We start from the raw sequence: 21214 nt of genomic DNA, 5'->3' as shown, positions 1-21214 counted from the left end.
CAGGCCTTGAGCCCTAACACAGATGATAAGATCTGGTGACAGAGGTGAGGGGGAAGGGAGCGCCATTCCTGACAAAATCATTTTTAGTATGCGATACAAGATGGCTGGCCTGGTGATGCAAGTGGTGGGTTGTCTTTACGTGTAAACCAGGCTGTTATCTGTAATCCTTACAACAACCTTGTGAAGTGGAATTATTATTATTATCTCTCTCTTGCAGTTTGGGAACAAACTGAAGCTGAGAAAAAAAAGAGAGGCTAGTGAGCTCCTTATGGAAACCAGATTTAAACAGAGGACTTTGGGTCCCTGGATCAGTCTCACTCAGCAACTACACTGTTATTCAGTTTATTTACCACCCTTCCCCTTCAGGCAGATTAGAGCAGTACATGGGATTGTCCCATTTTCCTCCCAACATCCCTGTGAGGTAGGCTAGTCTGATTCTAGCCCAAGGCCATCCAGTAGGTTTCATGGCTGATTAGGGGCTTGAACCCAAATCTCCCCTTTCTGAGGCTCTAATGCCAATAAATCACAGTTAATGATAACCAGAACACACAGACTACTGGGCACATACATAATAAACTAACAAAATATATGTAATTGACATCCTACCTTTCCACCAAAAATGGCACTCAAGGCAGCTAAGTTCAGTTTCGTGCACTCCTGATACATTTTCCTTCTCCCGTCCAATCCTTTTTTGTGTCACGTCTTTTGGATTGTGAGCCTGAGGGCAGAGGCTGTCTCGTTATGAATTTTTGTAAGCTGCTCTGGGAGCCTTATTGGCTGAAGAGCGGGGTAAAAATACCATAAGAGTGCAGTGTTTAGACAGAAAAACATCTGACAACTCCCAGCATTCCCCAGCCAGCCATGCTTTTTTCTGTGTAAACATGCATAGAAAATGTGGATAGGGAGACATTTTTCTCTCTCCCATAGTACTAGAACCCAAAGGGGTCATCCCATAAAGCTGGTTGGTTGAATACTCGGGACAGATAAAAGGAAGGACTTCTTCACACAGTGCAGAGTTAAACTATGGAATCCACTTCCACAAGGTTTAAGGTTAAGTGTACAAAGCCCTAAACAACTTGGGACCAGGATACCTGATAGAGCGCCTTCTCCCTTACCAACCTACCTGATCACTGAGGTCATGCTTCTGGTGGTTCCACATGGACCTCTTGAAACTGTTCTTTTCCATGAAGCCTTCCTTGGTTAATCAGCCTTGGTTTTATTGGCACTTTGCTTTTTAAAGAATAATTTTAATATCATGTTTCATTCTTTTTATCTTTTGTTAATTTTATCTCTTGTGGTTCGCTGCTCTGGAATCTGTTTAGATGTGGAGCGGTATACAAATGTTGGAAAGAAAGAAAGAAAGGTGTAATGATGACCACCAATTTGAATGGCTTTAAAAGGGGGTTAGACAAATTCTTGGAGGAAAAGGCTACCAATGACTATTAGTCCTGATGGCTCTATGCCACCTCCAGTATCAGAGGCAATATGCCTATGTACACCAGTTGCTGGGGAACATGGGCAGGAGGGTGCTGTGACACTCATGTCCTGCTTGTGGGTTTCTCGTGGGCAGTTGGTTGGCCACTGTGTGAATAGAATGCTGGACTAGATGGACCTTTGGTTTGATCCAGCAGGGCTTTTCTCATGTTCTTATATTCATAGGATTGCGCCCTGAGTAAATTAAAAATAAAATACACTCTCCTTAGTGACTGTATTCTGTCTGCCACTTAACAAGTAACAACATTGTGAATAAGATCATTGAGGAGACACCCCTCCCCTGCAAAGAAGGAGGCAGTGGGCCAGATGAAACATTTGTGACCTTTCCCCAAAGAGTCCAGGGTGAAGCTTCCTTTGAAAACAGACAGACACCTGAGATGAGTCAAAAGGAACAATTGTGGAAGACCCACGCAGGAGATGGAGATCTTCTCTTTGACCCAACTGTAGTTAAAGATGAAGATGACCTTGTGAACTTTGGCCAAACTGAAGACCACCAAGGTGAGAGAAATTCCACGGGTGTCACTTAGGTTTAGGAAACCAAGAGACTGCAAACTTCCAACCTTCATGTAGTCCTTCCTGTATTCACATAACAATAATGAATCATAATAGTTGTTGGAGTTATCATCATCAACATAGTTATTAATGTGCCTAAACATTTTTAGGCACTGTGCATATATTTTCAAATGGCACAAGCCTGTCATCAGGCTTACGGTCTAAAAAGACACAATACCGAAGGAAAAAGGTATGATGAGGGAAGAGGAAAACAAGCAAACTCTGGTCATACAATTGAGTTGGGTGAGTCATCAAAGGTCATCTAGTCCAAACCCATGCCAAAGCAGGAAATCTGCTGTTAGAGCATCCCTGATAGGTGGTTGCCCAGCCTTGGAAGGTTTGAGAAGAGGCCAGCCCTCTGCCCTGTTGGTGAAAAGAGACTGCTCTGGTTGGTATTACTGCTCTTTGAACTAAAGCTGGGTGGTGGTGTATTTTTTTTTTTATTATTATTCTGCCTTTCTGCCAAATGCAGTGGTCAAGGCAGTTAACTAAGAAAAAGCAATGATAGTCATGTTTTATTTTATTTATTTATTTCATTTCTATAACTCCCAATAGCCAAAGCTCTATCTGTTGGCCTTAAGTAAAATTCTAAAACCTATATTAGTGTCATACATTTATTAGGCCAAGCAAAAGTTCACTAAAAACTGGGCAAGCTTTTAAGATCTCCAGATCTCTTCATCAGGAAAGGCCCCTTCCCCTCCCCTCCCATTCCATCTTGAGACTCTGAACATGCAGACAGTAGGGCTGTTCGCACAGCACGTATGCTGCGGCATGTACGGGGTGCGTGTGGCCACCACTTTCAATATGCAGTGCCCTCTTGGAGGTTGTTGTGTTGCGTGAACCTAGTCAGCGTGGGTTATGCGAGGGTTAAACAACCCTCGTATAACCCATGGTCTGCTTTAGGGTTATGCGAGGATTGTTTAACCCTCGCATAACCCACTCTCCTTGGGTTTGCACAACATGACAACCCCCGAGCAGGGCTTGCACATACAAAATGGTGCCTGTGGGCACCGTGGCTCTTTGTAGATTAAATTTCCCCTCTCCCATATTCCACCTCCCCCAACTGCTTTTTATATCATCTACTTGATGAAGAGATACGGAGATTTTGAAGCTTGCACATTTTTGTGGTCTTTTGCTTGGCCTAATGAAGGTAATACATGAGTATTGGTTTGGGGATTTAACAATAATAAAATACAGTTCTACAATGAAATCTTAATTCAAACAAATACATTAAAAACACAATTAAAAATACAACAATAGAAGAAATAATCACCCAACTAATTAAAAAACCCTTCAGCAGCAGACCAGCTAACATGCTTTTTCACACGGTGCAGTGCTGAATTATGGAATTTGCTGCCACGAGATGTGAGGGCCACCGACTCAGGTGGCTTTCAAAGGGGATAAGACCAGGGGTAGGGAGCCTATGACCTTTCAGATGTTGGTGGACTCCAACTCCCATCATCCCAGAGTGCAGGACATGGAATAATGGGCTCAAATTAGAGGAAGCCAGATTCCGGCTGAACATCAGGAAAAACATCAGGACTCTTAGAGCAATACAACAATGGAACCAATTACCCAGGGAAGTGGTGGGCTCTCCCACACTGGAGGCATTCAGGGGGTTGGACTCCATGGTCTCATAAGCCCTTCCAACCCCACTATTCTATGAGACTTATGATCCCTTACCATTGGCCAGGCTGGCAGAGGTTGATGGGAATTGGAGTCCAACAACATCTGGAAGGTCACAGGTTCTCCAACCCTGCATTAGACTATTTCATGGAAGATCAGGCTATTTTTTTATTTGTTTGTTTTGTTATATTTATATCCCACCAGTTGCTGGGGAACATGAGTGCGGGGGCCACTGTTTTGTTTGTTATTTGTTCGTTACATTTATATCCTGCGTTTTCCTCCAAGGAGCCCAAGGGGGCAAACATGGTCCTTCTCCTCTCTATTTTTATCCTCACAACAACCCTGTGAGGCCTGGCTGAGAGTCAGTAACTGGCCCAAAGTCACCCAGTGAGCTTCATGGCCGAGTGGGGACTAGAACCCGGATCTCCTGAGTCCCAGGCCAACAGTCTAACCGCTACAACACGCTGCCTCTCAATAATGGCTGATGCTAATGATACCTGCAGGATCAGAGGCAGCGTGCTTCTGAATACCATTTGCTAGGGAGCAACTGGAGAGGGCAACGGCCCTCACGCCCTGCTTCCAGGCTCTGCATAGGTATGTGGTTGGCCACTGCGGAAACCAGGATGCTGGACTAAGTTGGCCTTTGGTCTGATATGGTGGGGCTGATCCTATGTTCTGCAGAGATGCTGGCTTGGTAGGTGCTGTGGCTCAGTGACGCAGGGGCTCTGCACGTAGCATGTCTCAGGTGTAATCCCTGGTATCGTCTCCACCTAAATGGAGTCCAAGTAGGAGGGCAGGGAGGCAGCTCTCCCTGGAGCTTCACTGTCAGTCAGCAAAGATGCATTTGATAGATCAAGGGGTAGAACCTCAGATGTAGGCTCCCAATCCATTCTCCCTGGGGTCTCCACAGGATCATGCCCATGCCCCCTACCCCCACCCCCTATCTCCCAACCACTGACCATTTGGTGGACCCCCAGCTTTTGTGCAGGTTTTCCCCCATTCCAAAAGGTCGAAATGCCTGAAACGTTTAAATGTTAAAAAGGCTTAGTTATGGGTAGGAAGAGCTTTAAGCTAAAGCCCTGCCCCTTTGCCTCTGGCCCCACCCACTACTGGAATGCAACCCCTGAGAACTTCTCTGAAATGGAATTCGGCCCTCAGGCTGAAAGAGGTTCAGCACCCCTGAGATAGATGGACCAAAGACTTGACCATATTCAGGGCAGCTTAACATGTTTACTTTGACATCTCTTCTTATCCCATCAGGGAAGGGGTATGCGGTTGAGAAAGAAGATGAAGGTCATTCATGGGAAGCCACCAAGGAAAGGGAACTCCATGTAACCAAGGGAACAGCTGAAGGGAATGTTTCCCAAAGCCCTGGGCAGACAGAACTTGTTGAAAGTCCCCATGGCCCAAGGAAGCAACAGGAAACCTGCTTGGAGAAGAGCACAGGTAAATCCATTCCTGCTTGGGAAAGCAAAATCCCAGGCCAGGAGGGAATGTCAGAAGATCAGAGCCGAGAGACATTGAATGTATTGGGGGACAAGTCAGGACTGCCTTCATGTCACAGAGTCCAAGCTGAGGAGAAAATATACCAATGCTTATACTGTGGGAAATCCTTCAACGCCCACTTTAAACTTATTAGGCATCACAGAATCCATACTGGAGAGAAACCATATAAATGCTTGGATTGTGGCAAGAGCTTTGACCAGAAAGGAAACCTTATTGCACATGCAAGAATCCACACAGGAGAAAAACCATATGCATGCTCAGATTGTGGGAAAAGCTTCAGCCACAAAGGAAGCCTAGTTCTGCATGTGAGAATCCACACAGGAGAGAAACCCTACAAATGCCCAGATTGTGGGAAAAGCTTTAGCCGGTCAGGTTCCCTTAAAGAACATGAGAAAACCCACACAGGAGAGAGACCATACACCTGCTTAGACTGTGGGAGAAGCTTCCGGAAAATTTCTGAGCTTACAACACATCACAGGTTTCACACGGGAGAGAAGCCATATAAATGCTCGGACTGTGAGAAATCCTTCAGCACAAGCTCTAATCTTATTGCCCATCAGAGGACTCATACAGGGGAGAAACCATATAAATGCTTTGATTGTGGGAAAAGATTCAGTCAGGCTGGAAACCTTAAAGAACATGAGAGAACCCACACTGGGGAGAAGCCATATAAATGCCCAGACTGTGGGAAAAGCTTCAGGCAAATTTCTTACTTTATTAAGCACCACCAAACGCACCTTGCCAATGAAGGTATGCATGTGGAAGAGAAACCGTATAAATGCTCCGATTGTGGGAAAGGTTTTGGTGAGAAAGCAAGCCTTGGCAGACATCAGAGAATCCACACAGGGGAGAAGCCATTTAAATGCATGGACTGTGGGAAAAGCTTCTGTCTAAAATCAAACCTTGTCGTCCACATGAGAATCCACACTGGAGAGAAACCATATAAATGCTCAGAGTGTGGGAAGAGCTTCAATCAGACTTCAAGTCTTCATAATCACGAGAGAACCCACAAAGGGGAGGAACCATATAAATGCTTAGAGTGTGAGAAAAGCTTCAACAGACCATCACAACTTAAGGCGCATGAGAGAACCCACACTGGAGAGAAACCGTATCAGTGCTCAGAGTGTGGAAAAGGCTTCATTTATAACCATCACCTTGTTAGACACCGGAGAAATCACACAGGAGAGAGACCATACAAATGTTTTGAATGTGGAAAAGGCTTTAGTCTCAAATCAACACTTATTAAACATCAGGGGATCCACACAGAAGAGAAAACATAGAAATGTTTCAGGTAAGCTTTGAGCCTAATGTATATGTGAGAACCCATACAGATGTCAGAAATCAACCTCAAGAGCAGGTCTTGAATCTGGGACCTGAGTATTGCCAGGTGGATCTACGTGGCAACATCCCACTCTGGCAAAAGGATTTGGACTAGGCCTACATTTGGTCAGATCCAGGAGGACTCTTTTTGTGTTCTTAATAAAGTGGCCAGATAGAGAAGGAAGAAAAGACTTTACTTCTGTGGAGCATAAGAATATCATTCCTTCTATTTCTGATGTTCAGGCTGTGCATGCTGTTGCTTCTGCAGGCAAACACCAGCCACACACAAGAAGTTGGTATTAGTAGGCCTGGGGGTTTGCAGAAGTACAAACAATCTTTAGGGAAAAAATCAACCCCCAAACAGCCTACTGAGGACTGAGCATGCTCAGTAGCCATGGAAAAATTGAGGAGGGGGTGAACAGAAAACTGGGGAGGGAGGGGGAATGGAATGCAGTGGCTGGAATCCTGAGTAGCAGCACTCCATGCTGCAACGTTTTGGGTAGTATCCAGTGTTAGTTCTATGTAGAGTTAAAGGTAAAGGTGTCCCCAACCAGTCGTGTCTGACTCTAGGGTGCGGTGCTCAGCCCCGTTTCTAAGCCGAAGAGCCAGCGGTGTCCGAAGACGCTTCCGTGGTCATGTGGCCGGCATGACTGAACACCAAGGTGCACGGAACGCTGTTACCTTTCCCACCGAGGTGGCACCTATTTATCTACTTGCAATTTCGTGCTTTCGAACTGCTAGGTTGGCAGGAGCTGGGACTGAAGACGGGAGCTCACTCCGTCACGCGGCACTCGGGTCTCGAACTGCTGTCCTGCCGACCTTCCGGTCTGCAGTTCAGCGTCTTAACCACTAAGCCACTGCGGCCCTCTCTATGTAGAGTAGACCCATTGAAATGAATGGGAAAAGTTAGTGACAACTAACTTATATCCCAGTTATTTTTTTTACAGTATTTATATACCGCTCCACATCAGATGATTTCGGAGTGGTGAACAACTGAGGTAAAGGAATAAAACGCCAGGTTAAAACAGTTAAAACATTTTTTAAAAAGACAAATTCCAAGAAGGTCGAATTTAATAAACCGCAGCTGGTCATGCAAGGAAGGCCTCTCGAAATTACAATGTCTTCAGGAGGCCCCATAAGGAGCACAACATTGTTGCCTGCCTGACCTCAAAAGGCAGGGAATTCCACAGGAAGGGGGCCACCACGCTGAAGGCTCTTTTCCTGGTGGACTCCAGCCAGGCCCTGGGTCTATGTGGAACCACCAGGGACATGCGCTCTGATGACCTCAGTGACCAGGCAGGTTGGTAAGGGAGACCCATTTCAAGGAGTCTATGTAGGACTAACATTGGGTACTACCCTTTGTTTTAGGTCTCACTTGTTTTATTCATTTTGATTTTGGGGGGGCTCTTTGAGCAGTCTTGATTTTTTTTTAGAATCATCCATAGTGTGTATTAAGTAAACAAAAGCATTGTTCCAAATTATGTGATGTATTTGATAATTTCCGTGTCCTAATCTGTAAGGTCCAACTAACACAGGAGTGTGGCACCTCAGGGCCAGGGGCCAAATCCCTCTTTCCGTGGGTCCCAATCTGACCTTCCAGAGCTCCTCAGAAGGCCACGCCCCTTCCGGTTGCCCCACCCCTTTCCCCCAAACCACCGATCGTTCGGTGGTTTCCCGGCTTTTGTGCATTTTCCCCCCATTCTAAAATGTCGAAATGCCTCTCCTAAGGCTGATTTCCTGGCAGGAAAAGCCTTAAGCTACAATATGTTTGGGGGTACTTTTTTTTAATGTTGGCCCTACCCCCTTTTGTCTTTGGCCCTGCCCAGCACTGGAATGTGGCCCCCGAGAGCATATCCGAAATGGGATTCAGCCCTTGGGCTGAAAGAGGTTCTGAACCCCTGAACTAACAGAACTGTAATGAACTTTGAACATACAAAGCTGCCTAGATACTGGGTCAGACCACAGGTCCATCTAGCTGAATATTGTCTCCAAGGTCTTGAACTGACTCTTTCTTAGTACTGTACTGTACTTGAAATAATTTTTAGGTGGTGATATGAAGAGTTGGATGTGGGACCTTCTGCATGTAAAGGGGTGTTCTGGTACTGAGCCGTGGCCTTTCCCCTTTTAGAGGTGTGGTAATGCCACCAACGTTTCCGAGAATGTCTTCGGACTTGGGTGTGCCAGCTGTTGGACAAAGGAAGTATTTATTTGGGGAAAAGGGACTAGATAAAATTGACTTAGAGGGAAATCCTGTGGCCCCTGGACAGCATGTGGGGGGCCATAGGATAGTTCAGATTCCTAGATCCGAGAGCAGAGACAGTGCTCTGACCTCGGACTCAAGAATCCAAACTCCCTGCCCCTGCACCCTCACACTCATAGCCAGTGTGGAGAGAACGGCGCTGGCTGCCTCTCCAAGGTCAGAAAGTGATCTCGGAGAGGAGGGAAAGGGGACAGTTCTGTGGGTGGGGAGGGGAGGGGACTGCAAAAGTGGAGATATGAGCCCTCCCCAGGCTCCTTCCCTCCCCCTCCGCAGAGCCTTTGCTAGATGGGCAAAAACGCCAGTCTAGCAAAATGCAGAGTGGCATCCTTCTCTGCATCTTATGCATCCTATGCCAGTCAGCCTCCGAGGTCAGAGGCTGATGGGCATCCAGATGGGATTGCTCCCTTAGGATTGGTTAAGATGTGCAGCTCCACGTCCTAGAGCTTGTCTGTACATTACACTTTTCTCATGTGTTTCAGTTCGGGTGGTTTTTGTTTTGTTTCAGCCACCATTGAAATGAAGCCTCCGTAACTGCAACTGCTTTCACTCATTATTCCCTTGTGACCTTTTGCCTCTCTTCCCTGCTCCCCCTCCTTCTGTTCTCTTCTGCATTGTCAAGATTTAGACTGTATGATCCTCAGGGCAGGGACTTGTGTCCCCTGCCACCCTCCCTCCAGTTCCCTCACTTACATTACTCTGTAAAGTGTTCTGTACTTTGATGGTGCTATATAAATAATAGTAATCATGCCAGTATTGTCTGGGTGTTTCATGTGCTGTTTTGCTTCTTTGCTGTGATTATTATCAAGGTGACTTCTGCCTTATTGCTGTCATGGCATTGCATTAGCAGTGTGATAACTACAGAAACCTGAAGAAGGAGCTTTGCTGCAGAAGGAAAAGCCTGTTTGCTCCCCCATCCTAAATGCAGCAGCTCTCCCCATGTCCCACAGAATACAAAGGATGTGAAATTGATTGGACCAGCTGATCTAGTAAATTTTGTTGTTGTTCGGTTGTTCAGTCGTGTCTGACTCTTCGTGACCCCATGGACCACAGCACGCCAGGCCTTCCTGTCCTCCGCTCTCTCCTGGAGTGTGCTCAAGTTCATATTCATTGCATCGGTGATGCTATCTAGCCATCTCATCCTCTGCTGTCCCCTTCTCCTTTTGCCTTCAATCTTTCCCAGCATCAGGGTCTTTTCCAGGGAGTTTTCTCTTCGCATTAGGTGGCCAAAATATTTGAGCTTCAGCTTCAGTATCTGTCCTTCCAATGAGCACTCCGGGTTGATTTCCTTTAGGATGGACTGATTTGACCTCCTTGCAGTCCAGGGGACTCGTAAGAGTCTTCTCCGCCACCACAGTTCGAAAGCATTGATTCTTCGGCGCTCAGCCTTCCTTATAGTCCAGCTCTCACAGCCATAAGCACAAAAACTAGTTGGGCAAAACAAACACTGGTTAAGTTAGTGTCTAAACAAAGTCCACCAGATCTCCCAAATACTAATATATAAGTGTTCATATATTCACTCAGCAACATTGACTCCATTGCTGACTGCAGCATATGAGGACAACTTGCATATGTGAATGAGGCAGCGCAACTCAAACACAACAGGTAAACGTTTCACAGCAGTTCATGTCATTTCATGCACTTTATAGTTTTCAATGGAGTCACTTCACACATTCCATTGGCAAGACGGAAGTGATGAGAAATCAGTTTCCAGAGGGTAGCCGACCATGTTAGTCTATTGCAGCAAAAACAACAAAGTGTGTCAACCAGCCTTTGGAATATACTATACTCTGCCAAGACAGCAGCTTAGTTCACACTGAGGTGGGTAACCCTGTGTCGGGACTGTATCCTCAGACTAGCCGCCGGAACCCACCACTGAACGCCCCTCCACACAAAAACAAATCCCTGCTCGTGGCCAATTCGCACGCCTCCCCTAAGGCATTGTTCCTGGCACACAAAAAGCCACTCCTAGATGCCCCAAGCTTTCTGAATTTCGGCAGCATAATTTAGGGCAGAGGAGTCCTTTTGTTGCTGCCATTATGAACCAACAGAGGATGCTTTGTAGGGTTACACTCCTGCACCCCAGTCCTGAGAGGGGAGAACTTGCAGGGGCTTCAACGCTTAGGCAGACTTCAGTTTCCCAGAAGGAGGGCACTGGATGCTTGTGGTGTTTCTTTAACTTGCCCAAAAGACTGCACTGGAGGAAATCCTCAGTCTCTTCGTACTCCGCAGAACTGACTGGTAAGGGATCTCTGGAGGTCATACAGACTGACCCCAAGCACATAACAGTATGTAGAAGGCCCTGCACGTCTCCACTCCGAAGGACTGTAGTAGAGCTGTGGGGACTCCTCTCTGCAGAGGGCTGGGAGAACCTGCTACCAGCTACAGCAGACAATATGGGCTAGATCAGGGGTTCCAGTGGGGACCTTGCCCAGAGTTTCCCTTGTTAGCTCAAGCACTAGCAAGGGAAAGCCTGGAATTTCCCTTGCCAGCACTAATGAGGGCAAGGGGGAGTGTGCATCTGTTTGCGTGGGGGGCAGGATGGGGAGACTTGTCCTATGTGGCAACATCCCACTTTGGTAAAAGGATTGAACTAAACATACATTCAGTTTTTAAAGGCAAAACTGAAGTACTTTGGCCACATAATGAGAAGACAGGATACCCTGGAGAAGATGCTGATGCTAGGGAGAGTGGAAGGCAAAAGGAAGAGGGGCCGACCAAGGGCAAGATGGATGGATGATTTTCTGGAGGTGACGGACTCGGCCTTGGGGGAGCTGGGGGTGGCGACGGCCGACAGGAAGCTCTGGCGTGGGCTGGTCCATGAAGTCATGAAGAGTTGGAAGCGACTGAGCGAATAAACAACAACAGACATACATTTGGTAAGATCCAGGAGGACTGTTTTTAAGGGGTTTTACAGGGGGTTTTGTTGCCTTCCTTTCCTTATGTTCCATTACACAAGGTGGCGCTGTGGTATAGCGAAATTGTGTAATTACCCTAGGCTTTATCCCGCCATTCACAAATACTACCTGACTTTGTGGTTAGAAAAACTCACGCTAAAATGGTTGAAAAGCACGGGAAAGGCCCTGGAGGAGGATGACGACGTTGTGTAAAGGACCCATAAACTACCATAAGTGAGGAATCGCGAGCGCACAATAAATGTCTTGTGTGGAAAGGCTCACCAAATAATTCCAGCAATCAATTAATGAATCCATCTCAGGGGCCTGTCTTTGACTGTCTATTCTGGATGATTTGATGAAATGCAGAACAGTATAGTAGGAACTTACTGGGACATCTCCTGTACCCATTCATCTCTTACAGCTTCCTAGTGTTTGGGGACATTCCCCAGAAGGGCTGGCTTGGATAATAGGAATGAGTCAAGGTGCAATGTTTAGTCAATTACACCAGTGTGGTGCCCATCTCTCTTGGCACCCACCCGGTTCTCTGCCCCTCCCATTTTTTAAACTGGGAAGCTGGCATGTTGCAAAGCCAAGTGCTGCCCTCCAGCATCATCTTTGGTTGGATTCAAAAGAGTGCTTTTCTGTTTTGGAACTCCGACCTCTGCTATGTACTTAGGTTCTTGGGCAAGCCACTTTTCTTCTAACCTTACCAGTTGACTTCTGGAAAATGAGTGTTTTGTGACTGGCCATGCCCACCAGGGCAGCCATTTTACAAACGGGCACCCCCCCCATGGCAGCCCTTTTGTGAGCGCCCATGACAACTCTCAAAATTCCAAATGTGCCCACCAACCCAAAGATGTTGGGACCCATCTAATAGCTTAGACTTAAATGATTGAAAACATTTTAATGGTCAAAAAAGCGTCCCTGCTTAATCAGTCAACAGATTTCAAAGTCAGGTTTCCTATTAATGCAAATACTTCTAAAAAAACTGCAGGTGGCATACTCCGTCTTAAGAGATGCGTTCCCTCTTGCGAGAGTGAGAGGGGAGAAGTCTCTTCTAAGATGTCTGTATCATTTAAGAACAAAGCCACGCCTTTCTTTAGAATGATTGGTCTTTCTCAGATGCAAATTTAGTCAGTTCACAAAACATGTACAATGATAGATCATAGAACTGGAAGGGACCCTGGAGGTCAACTAGTCCTATCCTCTGCTCAGTGCAGGATCTCCAATGCAAGATGCAACTACACCATTCCTGACAGATAGCCATCCAGTCTCTGCTGAACTACCTCCAGAGAAGAAGAACCCACCATCCAGGGTGGCCATCTCTTCCCCTGGCTAAATGAAATTTAGCTGAAATCCGCTTCCTTGGAATTTCCACCCATTGCTTCAAGCACTATTCTCTAGAGCTGGGACAGGCAACCTGGTGCCCTCCAGATGCCTTGGACTACAAGTCCCATAATCTTTGGTCATTTGCTGTGCTGGCTGGAGCTGAGGGGAACTGTAGTCCAAAACACCTGGAGGGTGCCAGTTGGCTTGCCCCTGTTTTAGAGCAAGGGAGAACAAGTCTAACAGGCCTCCAGATAACTGAAGACTGCTATAAGGTCTCTCCTTAATCTTCTCCAGGGTTTTTAAAAATAAGGTAAAAGCCCTCGTAATTACAGTGTCTTTCTTGTGGCATTTCTTGCTCTTAATAATAACTGCAGTCTGCACAGGGGACGGGGACCCTCCTATTTAGTGTGGATTTGTCTTTATTTTTTAAATCGCTATACCACTTTTCTGAAAGTAATTGCATTGCTCTTTCCTACCTTAACTTTTAAGCAGAGAGTTGTTTTGTAGTGCTTCTGCTTATCCGTATGACCCAATATGTAGCAAATACAGAGTGGCCCAAAAGTAGGTATACAGTTGTTTAGAATGTTGATGGGAGGGGGAGAGAATTTTCAGTCTTCCAGTGCTGCTTTAGAATCCACTTTCTTTGTTCTTGACTCAAGTTCGCTGCCATCATTCACAATATCAGTAAAAAAAAATAACTAAACAACTGTATACCTACTTAAGGGCCTCACTCCCCTCACTCCCTACACTTAACTGATTTAACTGTCACTCCCTGTCACTCACTCTTCCCAACTGTCATTCGGACTCCACCCACACATCTTCTACTCACACATCCTCTCCCCCTCCCATCAACATTCCAAACAACTGTATACCTACTTCTGGGCCACTCTGTATAGTTAACCCACTGCCAGCAGTTCATAAAAGCAGTGATCAGGGAAACTGCTTTACTTTGGCATGATCCCTTGACTTAAAGTGGGTCATACACTAATGGAGACTAAGAGCTTCTCCACACTGGGCTTTTTATCCCGCAACCTTGCTGGGACTTCTGCTTCTGGATTCTTTGTGAGTTTAAGATCAACTCCTTCACACACGCTTCCTCTTTTGCGGGGTGGGGGAAGCTGCAAGTTCTAGATGTTTCATTATAAAGCCACTAGATTGCGCTGTGGTTATAGCGCAACTCTCTCTTTTCACGGACAAACTCAATTTGTTCTTTTTAATTACTTAATTACCTCTGTTTCAAATAAAGCCACAGAAATGGTCAGAAAGCACAGGAGAGGCGTTGGAGGTTGACAACGCCATGTAAAGGACCCTCAAAATTCCATGAGTAACCCGTATCAATAGTAGGGTAAAAGCCCCGTGTGAAGAAGCCCTAAAAGTTGGACTTTTGGAGAGCAGAAAAACATTCAGAATGGGGAAAAGGTAGGAGGAGGAGAACTTAGGAGGGGTATCTGGGGACCCACAACAGAAGACAAAATGGAGTGACTGATTTGAGGGCTTGGCTCCTCTCTTGTGCTATAGATTCTTTCAGCCCAAGGGGCAAATTCTGTTTCAGAGAAGCTCTCCGGGGCCACATTTTAGTTGTCGCTGAGGCCAAAGGCAAAATGGACAAGCTAGAATACCCAAAGTGCCAGCATATTTACACTTAAAGCTCTTATTGCCTGTAGCTAAGCCTTAGGAGAGGCATTTCAACCTTTTAGGATGGGGGGAAAAACAGCTGGAAAACCACCAAATGAAGGGTGAAGGGGTGTGGCCAGGAAAAGGGGTGTGGCCATTGGGGAATGCTGTGGGGCCAGATTTGATCCACAGGCCCGAGGTTCCCCACGCCTGGGCTATATGAAGACGACCAGCAGCAGGACGCACCTTGTTGTTGTTCAGTCGTTCAGTCGTGTCCGACTCTTCGTGACCCCATGGACCATAGCACACCAGGCCTTCCTGTCCTGCGCTCTCTCCCGGAGCGTGCTCAAGTTCATATTCATTGCATCGGAAATGCTATCTAGCCATCTCATCCTCTGCTGTCCCCTTCTCCTTTTGCCTTCAGTTTTTCCCAGCATCAGGGTCTTTTCCAGGGAGTTTTCTCTTTGCATTAGGTGGCCAAAATATTGGAGCTTCAGCTTCAGTATGTGTCCTTCCAATGAGCAGTCAGGGTTGATTTCCTTTAGGATGGACTGATTTGACCTCCTTGCAGTCCAGGGGACTCGTAAGAGTCTTCTCCAGCACCACAGTTCGAAAGCATCAATTCTTCGGCGCTCAGCCTTCCTTATAGTCCAGCTCTCACAGCCATACATTACTACTGGGAAAACCATAGCTTTGATTAGACGGACCTTTGTCGGCAAGGTGATGTCTCTGCTTCTTACTATGCTGTCTAGGTTTGCCATAGCTTTCCTCCCAAGGAGCAAGCGTCTTTTAATTTCATGGCTACAGTCACTGTCTGCGGTGATCTTGGAGCCCAAGAAAATAAAATCTGTCACTGCTTCCATTTCTTTCCGTTCTATATGCCAGGAAGTGATGGGGCCAGATGCCATGATCTTAGTTTTTTTAATGTTGAGTTTCAAACCAGCTTTTGCACTCTCCACTTTCACCCTCAACAAGAGGCTGTTTAGATCCTCTTCACTTTCTGCCATTAGGGTGGTATCGTCTGCGTATCTGAGGTTGTTGATAATTCTCCCAGCAATCTTAATTCCGACCTGTGATTCATCCAACCTGGTGTTTCTCATGATGTACTCTGCATATAAATTAAATAAGCAGGGCGACAATATACAGCCTTGTCGTACTCCTTTCCCAGTTTTGAACCAATCGGTTGTTCCATGTCCGGTTCTTACTGTTGCTTCTTGACCCTTGTACAGGTTTCTCAGGAGACAGGTAAGGTGGTCTGGTAACCCCATCTCTTTCAGAATTTGCCAGAGTTTGTTGTGATCCACACAATCAAAGGCTTTAGCGTAGTCAATGAAGCAGAAATAGACGTTTTTCTGGAATTCTCTTGCTTTCTCCATGACCCAGCGAATGTTGGCGATTTGATCTCTAGTTCCTCTGCCTCTTCGGAACCCAGCTTGTACTTCCGGTAGTTCTCGGTTCGCATACTGCTGAAGCCAGCTAAAATCATGTAGGATTTTGAGCATCACCTTGCTGGCATGTGAAATGAGCGCAATGGTGCGGTAGTTTGAACACTCTTTGGCATTGCCCTTCTTTGGAATTGGAATGTAAACTGACCTTTTCCAGTCTTGTGGCCACTGTTGAGTGTTCCAAATGTGTTGGCATATTGAGTGCAGCATTTTAACAGCATCATCTTTTAGGATTTTAAATAGCTCAGCTGGAATACTGTCATCTCCGCTAGCTTTGTTGTTAGTAATGCTTCCTAATGCCCACTTGACTTCACTCTCGAGGATGTCCAGCTCAAGTTCAGTGACCGCACTATCATGGCTATCAGGGACATTAATGGCAGGAGGTCCTTGGCAGCCTCTTTCAGTCTAATCAAGTAGCCAAGTCCAGACACAGACAAAGGGATTCTTTTCAAAGCTTTATTCCTTTTACAACTTAACAACTCTACTATCAGTGACTAGCTATGAGCAGCAGAGTACCTATGCCCTGAGTTGGAACAGTTGGTCCCCGTTTGAAGGAGAATCACTGGCAGACCCTGAACTTATGGGCTAGGGAGAGTCCCTCCCCTTTTCCCTTGGATCCTCTGGGTGCTTGCGCGCCAACCAGGCACTACGCCTCCTTTCCACGCCCTCCATTTGGCGCCGCTCCCTGCATCGGCGTCGCGCATCCAGCAAGCCCTCTTCCCGCGCTGTCTCACTCCCGGGATCGCTATCTATGTCAGGAATGCTGGTGGGAGGAATCTCTGCCAGCTGTTGGCCCTGGGAGGGATGAGCTTGCTCCTCTCCCACGAGTGGCTGCTCCACCTCAGAATCAGAACAACTCTGGGATTCTATGGGCTCAGTGTCCACCCTGACATCTAAGATCTTTCCAGTATAGTTTTTCTGTGTATTCTTTCCACCTCTCCTTAATCTCATCTGCTTCTGTTAAGTCCCTGCCTTCTTTGTCCTTTATCATGCCCATCTTTGCACAAAACGTTCCCTTGAGATCTCCGATTTTCTTGAAAAGATCTCTAGTCTTTCCCATTCTATTGTTTTCCTCCATTTCTTTGCATTGTTCATTTAAGAAGTCTCTCCTTGCTATTCTCTGGAAATCTGCATTCAGTTGGATATATCTTCCCCTTTCTCCCTTGCTTTTCGCTTCCCTTCTTTCCTCAGCTACTTGTAAGCCTCATCAGACAGCCACTTTGCTTTCTTGCATTTCTTCTTCTTTGGGATGGATTTAGTTGCTGCCTCCTGAACAATGTTACGGACCTCCATCCATAGTTCCTCAGGCACTTTGTCTATCAGGTCTAATCCCTTAAATCTATTTGTCACCTCCACTGGATATTCATAAGGGATATGATTTAGGTCATACCTGAATGGTTTAGTGGTTTTCCCTACGTTCTTCAATTTAAGCTGAAATTTTGCAAGAAGCAGCTCATGACCGGAGCCACAGTCAGCTCCAGGTCTTGTTTTTACTGACTGTATGGAGCGTCTCCATCTTTGGCTGCAAAGTACATAATCAATCTGATATCGATATTGACCATCTGGTGATGTCCATGTGTAGAGTCGCCTCTTGTGCTGTTGGAAAAGAGTGTTTGCTATGATCAGCGTGTTCTCTTGGCAAAACACTCTTAGCCTTTGACCTGCTTCATTTTGTACACCAAGGCCATGCTTGCCTGTTATCCCAGTGATTTCTTGACTTCCTACTTTAGCATTCCAGTCCCCTATGATGAAGAGGACATCTTGTTTTGGTGTTAGTTCTAGAAGGTGTTGTAGGTCTTCATAGAACCGATCAACCTCAGCTTCTTCGGCATCAGTGGTTGGGGCATAGACTTGAATTACTGTGATGTTGAATGGTTTGCCTTGGATTCATACTGAGATAATTCTATCATTTTTGAGATTGTACCCCAGTAATGCTTTTCCCACCCTTTTATTGATTATGAGTGCTACTCCATTTCTTCTAAGGGATTCTTGCCCACAGTAGTAGATATGATGGTCACCTGAATTAAATTCGCCCATGCCTGTCCATTTGAGTTCACTGATTCCCAAGATGTCGATGTTCAGTCTTGCCATCTCATGTTTGACTACCTCCAGCTTACCTTGATTCATTGTCCTTACATTCCACGTTCCTGAACAATATTGTTCTTTACAGCATCGGACTTTCTTTTCACCACCAGACACATCCACAGCTGAGTGGCCTTTCGGCTTTGGCCCAGCCACTTCACTCTTTCTGGCGCTACTTGGAAATTCCCTCTGCTCTTCCCCAGTAGTATATTGGACACCTTCCGACCTGAGGGCTCATCTTCCGGCGTCATATCTTTTAGCCTTGTGATACGTTCCATGGGGTTTTCTTGGCAAGAATACTGGAGTGGGTTGCCATTTCCTTCTCCAGTGGACCACATTTTGTCAGAACTCTCCGCCATGACCTGTCCGTCTTTGGTGGCCCTGTATGGCATAGCTTATAGCTTCACTGAGTTATGCAAGTCCCTTCGCAAAAACAAGGCCCCCAAATTAGGGATGATCGACAGAAGGAATTAGAGGTGATAAAGGAGGTGTGAGTATCTTGGCCAAAGGTCTCCATAAACTTAATGTGGCTTCCTAAATGAGGTTCTTTGTGTTGGCCATGGGTACTTCCATAGCTTTCATAAATGCTTTCATAAATGGAAGAGCCTCACAGTGAGGAATGTTCCACGGTATCTCCATTTTCACCCACGGGACCGAGACATTGCCTTTGATAATGGGAATCAGCTTCAAGATACAATTTGAAGTTAGGAACAGACCAACGGCCTTTTCTCTGTTGTCTATACCAGTGGTCTCCAAACTGGGGTGCACAAGATGATCCACTGGGGTGCGCGAGCTGCCTGATAATTGAGCAGCCTCCCACTGCCCCGGCGAGCTGCCACGGTGTGCAATGATGGCTGTGGCAGAGGCAGCAGCATGGGACAGGAGCCGAGAGGGAAGCGCCATGGCGTTTCGTTCTCAGCTCCAGTCCTATCCTGCCTCTGCCGCAGCCACCGAGAGCAACTGTGCCAGTCTGTGCCAGGTGCAGCAGAGGAAGGTGCAGTTGCCTGCTTGGCCTGGCACCAGAACAGCTGCCATCCTGCAGAAGGAGAGCAGGAAGGAGATTAACCCTTCCCACTCTCCTTTGGCAGAAGGAAGCAGAGAAGGAAGCGCGCTTTCCTCTCAGCTTCCATCCTGCCGAAGGAGAGCGGCCAAGCCATCAGTTGGCCAAGGAGCAGGGGCTGCCACACCTGTCCAGCTCTGCACAGGGAGTGTGGTTGGTGACCAGAGCAGGCAGGAGCCTGGCCAAGCGCGCCTTTCCCCTCCTTGCAAGGCGACGGTGGTGCCCTCACTCGATCCTTTGCTTTCAGCATATTGATTTATGGATTATATTATCTAGTCTTAACTAAACTAACCCTCACCAAATGGACAATAATACATATTTTTAGTGAGAGCAAGAAGGGTTTTTGTACCGTTAATAAAATAAATAAAAGATCATTTAAAAATAGTTTATTTCATCTTTATCTCATCCTTTTTTAATTTCCATTTTTTGTATGTTTTATAATGTACATAATATATTAGTACGGGAGTACATGTATATAATTTATAAATAAATATACATATATTGGGGGTGCATGCTCAATATTTTTTTACTGACGGGGTGCACAATCAAAAAAGCTTGGAGATCACTGGTCTATACATTGCCCCTTTAGAAAGCCTGTTCCTTTCCTGCCATTCCTTTATATAACTCTCTTAAGGTGGTTTGGGGACCATTTGAAATAAAAACAACAACTTTGGCAATATCATTTCGACTGAAGCTATCCAACCCAACAGGGTCAGCTTCAGTTTTCTCAATTATGTAATTTGGGTTTAATAGTTGCAATTACTGGGTTATAACTTCTGTTGACCAGCTGGTGAATATCTTTAGTGATAAGCACATACCAGTATCTCAAGGAAGAGAGCTGAAGAATCACATTAAACTTATTCTGAATAATCTGTAGGGTTCCTTAGGCACATTTACACACAGCAATGCTGATTTACTATAGATGATTTGGAGCCCCTAGCAATTCTGGAAAATGGACAGTTTTTCAGTAAGAGCTGGCATAGACTTCTCCACATTTCATAGAATCATATAGTAGAGATGGAAGGGGCCTAAAGACCATTGAGTCCAGGCCCCTGCTCAATGCAGGAATCCAAGTCACAGCATCTCTGACAGATGGCTGTCCAGCCTCATCTTGAATGCCTCCAGTGTGGGAGGGCCAACCACCTCCCTAGGCATAACTTGACAGGCATAACTTTATGTCATCAGCAAAGAGGTTTTCCAAGTATTCCTGATCCCAGAGTTTAACCCCTTTGACTCTGGCATCCTAAGATCATCTGGCCAAGGGCTCTATTGTGACAGCAAATGAGACAGGAGACAGTGGACTATTGGAGTAGATGCCAGTCTGTCAGACTGAATTACATCCTCCAAATTCTGATAAAGTTGCCCAATTGCTGCCAACCCCCCCCCCCCGTTTATATCGCAATGGTCATAACTCAAGAATATAAGGCTGTTCCAAATGATTGAAGACCTTAAAGGAATCTACTGACAAAAAGAAAATTTGTGTTTTAGCATGGGTGTCATGGTGTACTAGATTTAACCTTTTACATCTTGGAGTCCCTATATGTCTCCCAGGTATGAAATCCATTTGATCAGAATGGACATATTCACCAATAAATGAGTTCAGACATTTGGTCATTATGGCTGTAAAGATTTTTGCATTCTGGCTAAGGTGCAAGATCAGGCTATATGACCTGTTGTGGACCTTTCCCTTGCTTATGAAGTAGTATCATCCTGTCCTTCCTCCATGTATCTGGCAACTCGTGTTCCACTAGAATATCATTTACCTGGCTTAACAGGTATTTAAAATGTGGCATAATGTCATTGCAAAAGTTTTTAAAAATCCCCTTGTGAACCCATCCATCCCCTGTGGCTTTCCTGGTTTAACTTTCATTATAGCCTCTTTAATCTCCTGATCAGAGATTGGTCGGTCTAGATACACAATGTGAGGGTCTACTTGAGACAGCCAAGCCACTGTTAAGGAAATATCCAGGGCAGGTTAGGTTGAACAGTCAGAAATTTATTAAAGCACATCATGGCCATGGGAGAGACAGAC

General features: G+C 45.9%; 2 protein-coding genes across 3 annotated transcripts in view; one reads left to right on the top strand and one right to left on the bottom strand.

Moving 5' to 3' along the window:
• LOC146355958 (uncharacterized) overlaps positions 1-9508 on the top strand; it is a 38589-nt gene extending 29081 nt beyond the window's left edge. For both annotated transcript variants that reach the window (XM_084830922.1, XM_084830923.1), the window contains exons 2-3: positions 1829-1992; positions 4933-9508. In XM_084830922.1, the coding sequence (XP_084687048.1) occupies positions 1872-1992; positions 4933-6458 (1647 nt within the window). In that variant the 5' untranslated portion in view covers positions 1829-1871 and the 3' untranslated portion in view covers positions 6459-9508. The remainder of the gene's footprint in view (positions 1-1828; positions 1993-4932) is intronic.
• LOC146355957 (uncharacterized) overlaps positions 1-21214 on the bottom strand; it is a 75393-nt gene that overhangs the window by 29714 nt on the left and 24465 nt on the right. The gene's annotated exons all lie outside the window — the stretch shown is intronic.

The sequence above is a fragment of the Heloderma suspectum genome, chromosome 2, assembly GCF_057233095.1.
Source record: "Heloderma suspectum isolate Gila_16-S chromosome 2, 16-S_ref, whole genome shotgun sequence".
Classification (NCBI taxonomy): domain Eukaryota; kingdom Metazoa; phylum Chordata; class Lepidosauria; order Squamata; family Helodermatidae; genus Heloderma; species Heloderma suspectum.
This window is presented reverse-complemented; position numbering and strand designations above follow the sequence as displayed.